The sequence below is a fragment of the Ostrea edulis genome, chromosome 3, assembly GCF_947568905.1.
Source record: "Ostrea edulis chromosome 3, xbOstEdul1.1, whole genome shotgun sequence".
Classification (NCBI taxonomy): domain Eukaryota; kingdom Metazoa; phylum Mollusca; class Bivalvia; order Ostreida; family Ostreidae; genus Ostrea; species Ostrea edulis.
In genome coordinates, this window is record NC_079166.1 from 73,457,026 (window position 1) to 73,472,382 (window position 15,357).

Consider the following 15,357-nt stretch of genomic DNA (forward strand, 5'->3'; position numbering starts at 1 on the left):
CATAGTGTACAATCAAGTTTGTTAATGTCGGGTCCCCCTAGGTAGGTTGGTACCACAATATGGGATCAAAGTTTTACATACATAATGTACAAATATATAGTGAACATTTTTAAAAATCTTCTCAAGAACCACTAGACTAAGAAAGCATGAAAGCTTCCTGACATAGAGCAGATTCAAATTTGTTAGAATTTCTTAAAACCATGACCCCCGGGGGTAGGATGGGGCTGCAATAGGGGATCAAAGTTTTATATAAAAATATAGGTTTGTAAAAACCATATCCTCCGGGGGTAGATCACAATATGGTCCAAAGCTTTACTTGCGAATATGTAAGGACAATCTTTGAATATTGGCAAAGGTGACTCAGGTGAGGGACGTGGCCCATGGGCCTCTTTTTTTTTTCCCGCGCTCCCTAAATCCGTCCATGCCCGTAGTCCGTTTAAAATTTTGTAATTCCTTTTTTATAATATAGACATTTCTTCGTTTACACGTAATATCAAATGTATATTTGATAAGAAACCAAGTAGGCCTAATGCATTAATGTGTAAATGCTAAAAATATCGACATACATGTATATAAACGAAAGCGGAAGTTACCTGTAATTACCTGGGGTTTTCCACAGTGTACTTGAGACTTTCATTATAGTTCAAAGCATTTAATCGTAAGTATACAAATTAGTTTAATGTTGTTATGGCCCCGATTAAAATGCAGGAAGTCCTATAGTAGTCACATTGTCCGTCCGTCTGTCCGTCCCTCTGTTCGTCAACACTTTCTTTGTGACACGATAACTCAAACACTTTTCATTGTACAGTTTACAAATTTTGTACAGAAATACTTTACAATAAGAGGAAGACACCTATCGATTTTGGAGTCATGTCACATTGTCTGTCTGTTTGAATGTCATCATCTTTCTTATGATGACCGTGTTTATTTACCACTGTCTAAGGGAGATAATTCAATTTGAATTATGATATGCATTGTATTGATATATAGAAAAATTACAAGAAATAACTCTACAACATTGTGTATGTGTATATATTTGGGTTTTGTTTTTTAATGTGATATAAAAAATGCTTGATATTACATGTATATTGAATTAACACGTCATTCCCAGTCAACAACTTTCGATCGGCATCGGAGTAGGAAATACAAATTCGTATATCCGGTTGCAAAGTGAAACTGCTTCATGCTTCAAGTTATTGAATTGTGTAGTAATTGTACATTACACACTAGAGAACTGTTCCTTTTAATAAATTAGTCACAAAATAGATACAAAATGAGTGTACCTTATTCATTACTGTTACCGAGCTTTCGTCGGTGAAAATCTCGAAATGGCGTTTTGACGCTAAGGTCCACATTTTCTACGTGAGTATTTTGATACTTGCTTATGAAATGTTTTGCGCATACATGGTGTGTCTCGGCTAGGAATAATGCAAACTTTCTCACCTATGCATGTAAAGACAGAGTCTATTAATCTCTATTTTTAAAAATGTAGAACACTTTTAGCAAATGACAATGTGTTTGAAAACGCTTAGACCCCTGATGTCAGAATTTGCTTTTCCAAGACATCAATATGTCAAATTCATAATCCTATTCGAATAGTATGTACCACATTTTGTACCAGTTATCCATTTTGAATCCCCTATTACAATGATATTTAGTTGCACTCTGTTGTGTTTGAGTGGATGAGTGTGTGTCAAACAGAAGAAATTTGAATTTCATAAATCTCTCATAAATATGCTTCATGATTCTTTTTTCACAAATTGGCATTCCAATGTATCTTTATATATTATTAATTCTAATACATATACCAGCCCCAAACACTGCTATATCAAATACAGATGTCACTTTCCTCTAATATCCCTCAGCGTAGCCCTTGCTGACCGTGCCAGTTTTCTAGTTTCGAATGTGAATAATTTGCTTAACGGAAATGGCATTTAATTCTTTGTACTTTCGCTAAAAATGAGGAAATTATCAAGATAATGTTGTTCCAAATCACGTTAAATACATTTTGACAGTAAATACTGTTTTCAAATTTTGTACAGAAATAATTTGCAATAAGAGGAAGACAGCTATAGATTTTGGAGTCATGTCACATTGTCTGTCTGTTTGAATGTCATCATCTTTCTTATTATGACCGTATTTATTTACCACTGTTTAAGGGAGATAATTCAATTTGAATTATGATAATCATGATTAATAACATGATTTGATCGTTTGTTTATTAACGGAAAGTTGGTTCTATGAGGTAACAAATCTATGATACAAATCGAGTATACTTAATTCTTTGCGACCTTGACGAGATATATGTCTACCACTTGTTAAGTAATAATATAATGTACAAAAACCATAGGTGTCGGGGTATAGAATATTTATTCATTTAATTGGCGGACGCCACTTGATTTATGTTGAGGCTGCCACTGAATCAAAATATTACGTAAGAAGGAAGCTCGGTCTCTCTCTCTCTCTCTCTCTCTCTCTCTCTCTCTCTCTCTCTCTCTCTCTCTCACACACACAAAATGAAAGATGTGCAATCCCTGTAATATCCATCTCCAACACTTTTTATATTTTATAATTGTTTTCAATTTGAAAAGTCGAAATATACCTCCTCCGATTTATCTCTACACTTTGTCAAACGATGCTCCGTGTTTGCGTACAATTCTAAATCTTTCCAAAATAATCACTCATCAATATGAATGAAATTGTTGTTGAAATTGGCAACCGCCAAGTTTGAATTAAGTGGCTACTGTCAGTTAAATGGATGTCAATTCTAAATCCTGGAACCTATCTGCTTCCGTAGTAATGCACAATCAGCACGGATGGTTACATGTATATATAGAGGTTTTAACGGATATTTCTTAAAGAATTATATTAAACGTTGTGAAGGATAGTTCACTGCATGGCCCGCTCCTTTGTAATGACTAATATGTATCTAGGAGGTGCAGATTGTTTGGTTGTCACACTTGTGGGTGTGCTGTACAACCTGAACATACAACAGAACAGTACATTTTCGAGAATTGCGAAACTCGGGTGATTCAGAATACCCTAAATCAATTTAATTAGTTGTTGTTAAAACGCGGAAAGAAAGGAAATATACCCAATATTGACATAAAAACAATTGATTCCTACACATGAGTGGATCTGGTCATCAAAGTTTGTAAATTTGTGAACGCATTACAAACATAATTTAGAGTAAATATTGTTAATTTCAATCAAACTTGATTGATAATTGAAATATACATGACAAAAATGAAAATTACCATCTACAAGAAATTTTGAATGCAACTAACACGATCTACATGTATTGCAGGTATTTATCATTTTGCTGTGCATGTGCGAGGTAATGTTTTGTATGAATACAAAACAGCAAACAAAAGAGTTACATTTGTATACAGGGGCGGATCCGGGAATTGCAGTTACGGGGGGGGGGGCACCACTTTATGAGGCAGGGGGTATTGAGGGCCTGGAAGCTCCTGGGTTTTACAAATTTTATAGGGCTTGAAATATGTCTCCCCTTCAGTCATTTGTACTATTTTCTATCAGTTTTAAGAAGTTAGATACTCCCACTCTTGTCCGTTATATTCTGAACAAAAGAAGCACTCACAACGAATGACTTTTGTCGTTATTTGTTGTGTTTTTGCTTTCAGCTAACTATCAGCACCTGGTCAGGTAATGTAGTAAGCATGATTGACATACCGCTGATTGTCACATTCCGTGTAGTAGTCTCTGGTACATTGCTTATTCTAAACAGTGTCAATACTTGATCCGTTATCTGTTTATCTACTGACTATCAAAATGCGTAAGTGGGTGTTATATTAAATCCAGAGAGGTGTTGCGATGTAATAAAGATTAAGATTAAAGGATCAACGTCACATAGAAATCTAAACAGAAGTAGTTGAATGGAATGGGATAAAACTCTTAAAAGTTTTCGTCATCTGACTTTGATTTTACGATTGCTTTGGAGCAAATATCTTTGAAATGTACCATTAAAGGGGTATACAATACTACCGGAACGCTTCCATAAATCAATAACTGTATATATGCCGTGTGTGTATTTCATTATTATTATTATTTTAATACGCCCTGAAACTGAAGTTTATTCTTATCTATCACATTTATGGTATCTTGTGTTTTCATGTTTTACATGTACAATCAGGATAGGTACAGCTACGGACTGTTTGTTTGTTTTATATGTACAATCAGGATAGGTACAGCTACGGACTGTTTGTTTGTTTTATATGTACAATCAGGATAGGTACAGCTACGGACTGTTTACATGTGATAACGCCTTTTATATCATTGCTTTTTAATGTTTTATTTATTTTCTATATATTATGTGTATAACATTCTGTTGTAAGGTATATATGCATTGTAAAGCACTCTTGAGCGTACATAGTGTATGAAAAGGGTGCTATATAAATATGGTATTCTTTTTTATTATAACCGTAGAAACGGTTTGATGGGTATCATTGGTACTTACTGATTGATTTATATTAACATTCATCACCTTTAGGATTAAGTGGGATAAGTTGATTCTTCATGGTTGCAATGTGTGAACATTTTTTGTCAGAAATTGAATTTTCATCCTTCGTTTAAAAGATAAACTTCACCACAGATGAATCAAAAGCCACAAGAAATATGCATTCATAACAACAATATTGGAAGCTAAACGTATGACGGAAGACATTTGTGAACCCTTTCCGTCTAAAGAGCTGTACAAGCATTGTACTACATAATATTTACATTCACCAAGCAAATAAAAGTTCTTATATATACATGGTTGTAAAGAAAATTAGTATATGCTTTCCATTATATTCATACCCAAATTATTTAAACAAAATATCACATAAATGCATGTGTAATAAGGGGTTATCTGATATTTCTTAAGATCCACCAAACTAGAAAAAAGTAAACCTTTTGTTTACCTGCACGAGTCTTCGAGGTGAATCTAACATTTGAATTTTGCAACATAGGACAGGATTAAATTAGGAATTTCCTAATTATACTTTCAGCTATGTCTGCACATAATTGCAAAAAATAAAATAAATAGATAAAGGCCTGTATCACGCACTGTAGTGATAATTCTTGAAGCATAGTAACATTAAACACGGTTCATATATGATCGACCAGGTATTGTTTGTTACATGTAAGTGTTTAAAGTTCCATTTGAATCATTGAAACATGATAAAAATCTTACGTACCATATCACCGCCCCCGCCCAGCTATCGCTTAGTTACATGTTACCAACGATTTATATATATATATATATATATATATATATATATGAAATTATGTAAACATCATTTATTACCATTGGATGTTTATACGGATGATGTTATAAACTGTTCAGAGAGCAGGGAACATTTCATTCAAAACTTAGAAATCAGTTTCAACAGTTTAGAATGATTTCATATTGTTACATATATTTGCATAATATGTGTATATGTCCATCTCGATGCTTACTGCCACAATATACGTTACTATGGATTATATACGGTAATATACGTTACAATTGTTATTTTATTGTTTTGTAAAACCTCTCAAGATGTTACGATGACAGCGCTAATGTTTTTGTAATTGTAATTTTCATATCTAATATATAAAGCCTCTTTTATCAAAGTAGAATTTAAAAAAAAGAAACACTTTCTTGAAATATTTCGACCGAGTCAACTCGTCTTCTTCAGTCGTGTTGCATATATATATATATATATATATATATATATATATATATATATGGATGTGATCGTGAGTTAAATTCCATTTAAATCAAATGAATATTTTCAGTTCAACAATCTTCTTTTGTGTGCACCAGTTTCGTTCCTTGTTCGGTACTTTTTTTCAAATTCCAGGTTGGAAGCTTATTTCAAACTCGGCACATGGTAATAAACAGAGATTTGACATGAAACATTCATAAAAACTAGAACCGTGTTTCAATTAAGAAAACAATCTAGATGAGAAATAAAAATGTGTTCGTGAGGGAGTCAAACCCGGTCGTTTTAAAAACAGAAAACATCTTTATATTTTAGAGTCGACGACCAAAATCATACAAATCGCCGTTTGCTTGATTTCAACTCGAAATATTTTGGCTAATTTTGTCAATACACGTCTTTAAAACTTTCCAATTGGTTTTATCATATATTTGAATAACTTAAAATTTTCGATCTTTCATGCAACACCTTTAGGGAAATTAACATGAGACGTGCAACACCTTCTTTACTTTATTTAGTCAAAAAATGCAGTTTTAATTGAAAGGAATCTAAGAAAAATTTAAAACCCATGCTGGACTCGAACACACGATCTACAGTTCAGCAGTCGACGTACGTTTTTCTCTCTTTTATTGTAGTCGACGTGCTAACCTACTAAACTACTCAGCTAGGTGGGAATTCTTTAAATAATTAGACAAATATTGCTGATATTTATATTTTCATCCATGTTTTAAAAGGAAGTCAGCCATTATGACGATGCGATGTAAAGTACCTCCTTAAGCAAAATCATTTAATGACATGCTGAAAAAGGTTTTGGTATCTAAATAATCTCCATGAAGTTATAGTAGTTTACCAGGAACAAATGAAGGGGGAAGTCCTGCTATGAAGTCTGACTCTACAACTAGTGATAGAGTAGGTCTTCCCACGGGGAAGTCTGGCTTTAAAGTGAGACTTCCCCGGGGGTTCTCCTGCTCTAGAGTGAGCCTTCCCCCAGGGGGAAGGCTCACTTTAGAGCCAGGCTTCCGGGGGAAGGCTCACTCTAGAGCCAGGCTTCCGGGGGGAGTCTCATTATGGGGAAGGCTCATTCTACAACACCGGCTAGACTCATTTTTGAAAGAGTAAAAAATATATAGATACTAACTCGTTATAATGAGATATTGTCTCGTTATAACGATATAATTAGCTATATAACTAGCATATCAAAGACAAAAAAAATTGTTAAAATTGTACTTGCCGGATGATATTTAACCATGTATAGTTTACTTCTTATAAGTGCATAAGTGATTTTTAATGGTTTTGTCTTTAACATGTATCGCGGAAATGTCAACCGTGTTGTTTCGGCAATTAGAATATCGAAATAGAGTTATCAGACTTGCAATGTAATTTGAGAAGAACCGCGCAAACCCGCATTGTTCGATTTGAAACATCATGGATCCCATAGACACAGTTTGTAATACAAGGGATATTCTTGCTAGATTTTGCAATGCTATTCTCCTATAATAGAAGAGAAAGCTACTATTTAAGACTCTTTAATGCTGTGGATTGAGTTTTAAATAGAAGGTTAGCAAATCATTTTGTAATTGAGACAAAATCAAAACCTAAATACAAGGAGAACTAAACATGTTCAAAACCTAAACACAATAAGGGTAAACATGTTCAAAACCTAAACATAATAAGGGTTAAACATGTTCTACACCTAAACATAAAAAGAATTAAACATTCTCAAAACCTAAACACAATTAGTTAGACATGTTCCAAACCTAAACACAAAGAGATTTAAACATGTTCAAAACCTAAACACATTGGGTTGAACATGTTCAAAACCTAAACGTAAAATGTGTTAAACATGTTTAAAACCTAAACACAAAAAGTGTTAAACATGTTTAGATTTAGAACGCGTTCAAAACTGTACACAAGAAATGTGTTTAACTTTGTGTTTAGGATCTAAACACCATTTTTAGAGTGTACATACTCAGCTTTGTTCATTCATAAATAATTCATTTTCAAAGAGTTACAGCTTTTTTTCAGCTCAAAACTCAAGTGAGCTTTTCTGATTACCCATTGTCCATCGTCCGTTCGTTCGTCTGTAAATGTTTCACGTTTCCGACATCCGTGGGTGATGGCGATGCATGTTTATCCAAATGAAGGGCAGTGCCCTTCTCCAAGGGGATATGATATCGAAAATACATAGACAAATTTTGAACCAAAGTACCAATTTCAACCGAACTTTGCACTTTGCAATATTCCTAAGTGAAGGAAATCCAAGTTTGTTCAAATGAAGGACCCTGCTCCACTCAAAGGGAAGATAACTACGAAAATGCCAAAATAGGGAGGGTTTATTTGAAAATATTCTTAAGAATCATTGGGCCAGGGAAGTTAAAATTTACACGAAAGCTTTTTGACATAGTGGAAGTTCAAGTTTCCGAAGACTATAGCCCCGGTGTTAAGGTAGGGCCACAATAAGGGATCAATTTTTCTACATGCAAATTAAATGGGGGAAAATCTATAAAAATCTTCTCAAGAACCACTGGGTCAGAAAAGTTGATATTTATAAGAAAGCTTTCTGAGATGGTGCAGATTCAAGTTTGTTAAAATCATATCTTCCGAGGGTGGTACCACAATAGGTGATCAAAGTTTTACACACGAATATACAGGGAAAATCTTTGAAAGTCTTGTCAAGAATCACTGAGTCAGAAAAATTGACATTTTCATTACGACAAGACCTTTCATGTGGTCCAACGATGAGCGATCTTATGACCTTGAACTAATAAAAAAAATCTTACCTATTCGATATGTCCTGAACTATCCAAGGTAGATCTTTCGTATTTTGTATATAATTTCTGATGGCAAGACCTTTGATTTCATATCATATCCTTTGACATTGGTACGTTTTGCTCTGAGTAAGATCTACTGTCAAGAAAACATAACTTATTTAGTATATCAGGAGCCATTTAGGTAGGACTTTCATATTTTGTATAGAAATTCTGTAGGATTGCATATACTAGCTTTATCTGACATATTTTTAAAATCTGTTCTTAAAACATATTATTCTGCCGTAATACCTTATGAATAACACTAACCCTATTATGTACTTTTATTCAAAATCCCTGTCTGGAATTTTGAATTCATTGATAGTTCTTACACGTTTCAGTATTTATCTGTATTTACAGTAGTTTTGCCACCATCAAACAAGCTACTTATCCTTGAAAACATAGGAAAGACATACAACTCATATACGATACCAAGATGTTGCAGGTAATACCGGTACCACGCGTAATTTATGAATTTTGAAAGAAATTGTGGTGGGTTTTTTTTCACATTCATGTGCATTTTAATTCACGGATGTTTTTATCTATGATAGAATGAAAACCAGGAAGTAGCTAAAAATCGAGAAGAACCCCAATTGGGCAAGTATATCAATTGATATTGCATTAAACAGAAAAAAACAAACAAATTTCCATTCTAACTTGTTTTAGAATAACATCAACGTGTTATCTAATCTTTCCAGAAAAACAATGCAGTTACGCATACATAATGGAGGTGGTGGACATCCTATACATGGTATCTAGTCTATGTGAACGGATGCGTAGTCTTGGTGGAAGAAAATTTGAAGAATCCAACGAGAATATCAATCCAGATCGACGTGCGCTCAACCCAAAGATTGTCGACAATTGCAACCCACGGATCGCTGCTAATGTCCAGAAAGATGTCACGCAAGGTGTCCAGAAAGACGTCCAGAAAGGACAGAAAGCAGGTACGGAGTTTGAATTGAATTATACGTGATATTTAAACGGAGACGGGTTACTTTCAAATCACTTGATGTTACAGACATTTTAAGAGTCTCGTTTCAAGTCAGTATTTCGTACATGTAAATTATATGGTCGCGAAAATGATCTAATTTTAAAATACAGCCTGATATTGAATCGAAGTTTGTCTGACGTGTTTTATACTAATTGTTAGGCCGTACTTTACCCATTCATTTAGACTACGGACTACATCGTTTACCAGATAAAAGGCTAATAGTGTGGTAAGTCAACAGATGGTGTTTACTCCTCTTAGACATCGATTCCATTTCGTGTGTTCCAGGAGTACATCTCCAACTCTCTCAATTTTGTTATCTTTATCGGATTTATTGTATAGATCACTGTTCGCTTTCTTCGCCACCCCCATAATTTATGCATATGTGTATTGAATGCAATAGCCTGTGTAGAATAAAAGAAAAGATATCTTTCTCTCAATTGAAAAACATAATTTAACAGTAATGCAATTCGAAATGAAAATAAATATTGGTTAAGATACTTTGAAATTACTTTAATGTTTTAATAATTCATGAAAGGGAGAAGTCGATATTACGACGTTCATTAATATTCTTGAATGGTCATTATATAAAGAACTGGTGTCAGGACTATTTTAAAATGCTGCTAACTATTACACAACGGAAAGCATTAGTAATAAAACAACAATGATAAAAATATCAACAACAACCATTACTATCGCTACATGTACTACCAGTCCCATCACCTTTACAACACCAACACCACTACCACAATCACCATATCCACTTCCATCACTACACTTATCACTTCCAATACTACTGTGTTGACAGCAATAGCAAAGTAACTACTACAACCACTACCACTGCGACTAGTGTTATTTCTACCTATAGGTGGCTAAACTGTTCACCCTGGTGGTGAGTTCGATTGATTGATTGATTGTATCTTGCTTAACGTCTCGCTCAAGAATTTTTCACTCATATGGAGACGTCACCAAGACCGGTGAAGGGCTTCAAATTTAGGCCTATGCTCGGCGCTTACGGCCATTGAGCAGTGAGGGTTCTTTAGCGTGCCACACCTACTGCGACACGGGTCATCCGTTTATAAGGTCATCTCCGAGGACAAGCCTCGTTCGTGCAATGGTCGTGTTAAAACTAAGGCCATGGAATGAGTAATGATTCCCCCTTCGCCAACCGCTCGCCATTTAGAAAATAGAGTCTTTGATCTTTCAGATATGATATATAAGGTCCCATGATGCTACATCGTTGGCACATTAAAAACAATCATCCCAATGGCACTGAACACAAGCGTGACTCTAAATGCGCAGTATTTTACTTTTAGTTGGTGACGTCTCCATATCAGTGATACATTTTCGAGCGGGACGATAAACAATATTCAATCAGCGAACACAAATAAAAAATGAACCGAGGTTGGGGGGGGGGGGGGGGGGGTCAATACGGAAGTTCCGAGTTCCCCAAGATTTATTTCCCTTTGTCGAACTCTTCCGTAAATTATGACGTAAAATATGATGACAGTGGGTACATTTGCTAATTACTATCGTTGTATTATTTCTTAAAAGATGATATCCGGAGTTTCTGAGACCATCCTATCTCAGGGAAAAGGCAACTTTAGTGAGTTTATGAGTATTGGATAACAAAATGGCTCAAACAAATATTGTTAATTGCCATCTTTCTTTGATAAAAGCGTCACTCATGTAGAAGAGGAAACGAATAATGATTCAATAGCCACTTTGATGATCTTATTCAAACAAATTATGCTTGATATGGCCAGAATATGCATACCAGTGATTGATATAAACAAAAGTTACGCTTTTATTACATTAATCGTACGTAATCGTTATATACAATGCCAGTCTACGATAATATGATTACGGTGCGACCGTTGGGGCGAGCGCAGCATATCTGAATACATTTTCAAAAAATGTATATTGAAAACAAGGAAAACTGATCTGGTTCACTGTCAATACGTAGGATTACTGTCTTGCTCTTCTCGCCAATGTAGGAACCAGTTTAGCGGGAAATGCAACGAGCGTGTTGTGACGTAGCCTGGTAGTTGTGACGTGACTGTTTACATTTCTTTAGACCATATTTTAAAAAGAAAAAGAAAGGGGTAAGAATATGATTGTCATCCTTTCCTTTCAAATAAGAAAGGTTTGTAATACTTCAAAGATTTTTTTTTTTATTATTTTTACGAATCGAACCATCCGCCATTTTGTACGAGGGACTTCTGGGATTGGCGTCAAAAAAAATTCTTGTTAGAGGTTGAGATTTAGCTCGGATTATTTCCCGCGCTCTAGTCATTAGAGCTCGCAGTACGAGCCAGCGCTCGCTATAATGTATACATTGTGTACCCACCATACGTCATAAAATGCGAAAGAGTTCGACAAATCGAAATAACTTTTGGGTAACTCGGAACTTGCGTATTCATCAGTCTAAGTTTAAATTCTCACAAATCATTTCTACTATCAAAACGTGGGATTGTGGAATAAGATTATACATCTTACTTTGCATGCTACGAAAGCCGCTTAGGCTCATTTTTGAAAAATGAAAAAAAAAAAATCTAACTCGTTATAAGGAGTTAGTATCTCGTTATAACGAGTTAGTTATCTCGTTATAATGAGTTAGTTATCTCGTTATAACGACTTAATTATCTCGTTATAACGAGTTAGTATCTCGTTATAACGAGTTAATATCTCGTTATAACGACTTAATTATCTCGTTATAACGAGTTAATTATCTCGTTATAACAAAATCATTAACTCGTTGTAAAACCTTCTCTTATTCCCGAAATCTAAAATTAGTTTGAAAACAATTTCAGTTGTAGCATTGATACAATTCCATGTACTTAAACAAATAAACAAAATGTTTTCTTAATCTAAAATTTTGCGAAATAAATAAAAAACCACGTCAACTTCGTAAGTGTTTGTAAAAATGCACATCTTATAAATTAAATCATCAAAATATATCAAATGTGCAGATGTTTGTAAGTTTATATATCTTATCGGTAATGTTTGAATATTTTTTTCGTGATAATTAATAGCAGAAATAAATTCAAGCTGCTGTTAGCTTGGTCAGCCTGTGTTTACATTTATTATGTAAAAGAAATGAAGCACATTTAGTGATATTTTTCAGTGATTGTTTACTGTATTGGTCGATTGGCATTACAGGCTCGTAATCCGGTTTTTCAAAGTAAGGGAGAGGACTGTGTTATCAGAGGTTGACTTCACAATTGTCTATAATTCTTTACAAGGAAAAAAAAAAGATTAAATAAATAAAAATCCATAAAAATTAAAAAATCTAATTAAACTCAACCTTCAAAATCCGGAAGGGGGGGGGGGGGGGAGGCAAGGAAAAGCCCGCACACACACACGAAGTAAACAACGATTTTTACTCAAAACCCAATCTTCACAATTTTAAATCGTAAAGGGTCGGGGGGGGGGGGGTAGCAAGTGTTCGTCCTCCTCTACATGGGTTCAATTCATAGAGTCAAATGCTGTCTGACGAGTTACAGTGTATGCCAATTGTGAGGACGTTCTTTATATACTACTTTTGACTACGGATTACTCCGATTGCCTGATCAAGATATGGGCTTACCGCGGGGTGCGACTGTCAACGCTCGCCACCTTCACTTGTTCAAGCTTACATCCTTCACAGTCGATACTACGTTGAAAAGGGGGGTTATAACCCAATATATTTTTCTTTGGATTGTAAAGATAGTTTTTGAATGTAAAAATTAACGGGAAATGTACGCTGTCAAACACGAGGCCAATGGACCACATCGCTCACCTAGAAGCCATCTTAGCCCTGTCGTTGTTCAAGATCATTAGGTCAAACAACAAAGTATAACAAGGTATACATACAAAATATGAAAGCCCTATCTTAAATAGTTCAGGAGATATTAAACACCTGTGTAGGAAAGAGTTTTTTTTTTTACAAACATAGGTCAAACTCCAAGGTCAAAAGATCAAACACCATTGTGTCACAAGGTCTTGCCAAAGAATCTATACACACAATATGAAAGTCCTAGCTAAATAGTTCCGGATTTACTTAATGGGTTATGTTTTCTAAAAAGTAGGTCAAACAAGGCGTTTAATGTCACAAGATCAAAGGACATGATATGAAATGAAAGGTCTTGCCATAAGAAATTTGTATATAAGATATGAAAGATCAATCTTGAATAGTTCAGGACCAATTTCAACCAAACTTGGCAAAAAGCATCCTTGGGTAAAGGGCTTTCAAGTTCCTTCGAAGGAAGAGCCATTCCTCCTTCAAAGAGGGATATAATTACAAAAAATGCGAATAGAGGGTGGGTCAATTTAATAAATCTTCTCAAAAACCACTGGGCCAGACGAGCTGAAATTTACATGGAAGTTTCCCGACATAGTGCAGATTCAAGTTTGTTAAAGTCATGCCCCCAACCCCCTGGGGGAGAGGGAGAACCACAATATGAGATCAAAGTTTTACATACAAATATATAGATACAATCTTTAAAAATCTTCTCAAGAACCATTAGGTCAGAGAAGTTTAAATTTACATGAAAGTTTCCTGAAATAGTGCAGATTCAAGTTTGTAAAATCATGGCCTCTGGGAGTAGGTTGGGTCTACAATATGTATCAGAGTTTGACATGCAAATATAATGGGGGAATCTGTAAATATGTGCCAAGGTGACTTATGTGATTGATGTGGCGCATGGACCTCTTGTGAATAATGTTTCTAGGAATAAGGAAGTCTTATTAAAGTGGTGTGTGCGTGCGTAATTGTGTGTGTGTGTGTTGTGTTTGTTGGATGCAGAAGTTCAGCTGTTTTTCTTTTACACTTTTTTAAACAGCAAGGATGACAGAGGAATCAGTTCCTATATTGAAAACTTTTTGTCAGAAGCTGAAGAGATGCGGGTCCTGTTTGATGAGTTTGAAGCTTCCTCAGAGAATGCCACTTTCTCCTACAGAAGGACCTACATGAAACTCATGAGTTCATTATCTCGTTAGAACGAGTTAGTACCTATGGGGATGTTATGGGCCTATTCTTTCCAAAATTTAATTATAACGATTATGAATTAACAAAATCCGCAAAATTGAATTTATCATTTAATTATAACGATACTAACTCGTTATAACGAGATAATTAACGCGGTATAACGATATATTAACTCGATATAACAAGATAATTATCTCGTTATAACGAGTTACTAACTCGTTATAACGAGAAAAGTAACTCGTTATAACGAGTTAAAATATTTTTTTTACTCTTTCAAAATGAGCCTAGCCGGTTTTCGTAGCATGCAATAATAACGGGAAATGTGTTTTTTCCAACACGTGAGATGGCATCCTCCCTCGCTCCCCCTTCTACTGTGATCATCAAAATATGAAAATGTCATGAGTATTCATATATATTTCGCACATATTTTGGAATGCTAGTATTTGTATTCATAAAACTTATCATTCCATGTACAAAATGTACATCATGAACTAAGGCAAAAAGTGAAGATTACGAAGAGTGATCGATTTCATAACTCCTATAAAGAATACAAAATTGAGAGGACAAATATGGACCACTGGAAACATCAGAGATGGGATCAGGTGCCTAGAAGGAGTAAGCATCACCGGTCACAGTCTCCGTGAGCCCCATATCTCGATCGGGTAAATGGAGTAATCCTTAGTAAAAATCAGTGTGCAAATGTCGGCCTCTATTGGTATGAAACATGTCAGACAACATTTGACCCAATGACAAATCATATTAGTAAACTAGATAGTTATGATTTTTTTTTTTTACTTTTTAAAGTGTTCAACATTTTTATGCACAACTGTACAAAATACACTCTAAGTAACACTTTTTGTTATAAACATGCTGTCCCCAATTAACCTA

General features: G+C 34.8%; 1 protein-coding gene and 1 long non-coding RNA gene across 2 annotated transcripts in view; both read left to right on the forward strand.

Annotated features, from left to right (window-relative positions):
* Positions 1-606: 606 nt before the first annotated feature.
* LOC130052819 (uncharacterized) lies at positions 607-9,109 on the forward strand. Its single transcript, XR_008801219.1, has 3 exons — positions 607-658; positions 8,873-8,957; positions 9,064-9,109. It is a non-coding gene; the product is annotated as an uncharacterized LOC130052819 (long non-coding RNA).
* A 107-nt stretch (positions 9,110-9,216) lies between these two features.
* The window catches only part of LOC125677459 (uncharacterized), a 63,401-nt gene continuing 57,260 nt past the window's right edge, over positions 9,217-15,357 (forward strand). Inside the window, exon 1 of the mRNA XM_056161013.1 lies at positions 9,217-9,456. Coding sequence (XP_056016988.1) covers positions 9,237-9,456 — 220 coding nt within the window. The 5' untranslated portion in view covers positions 9,217-9,236. The remainder of the gene's footprint in view (positions 9,457-15,357) is intronic.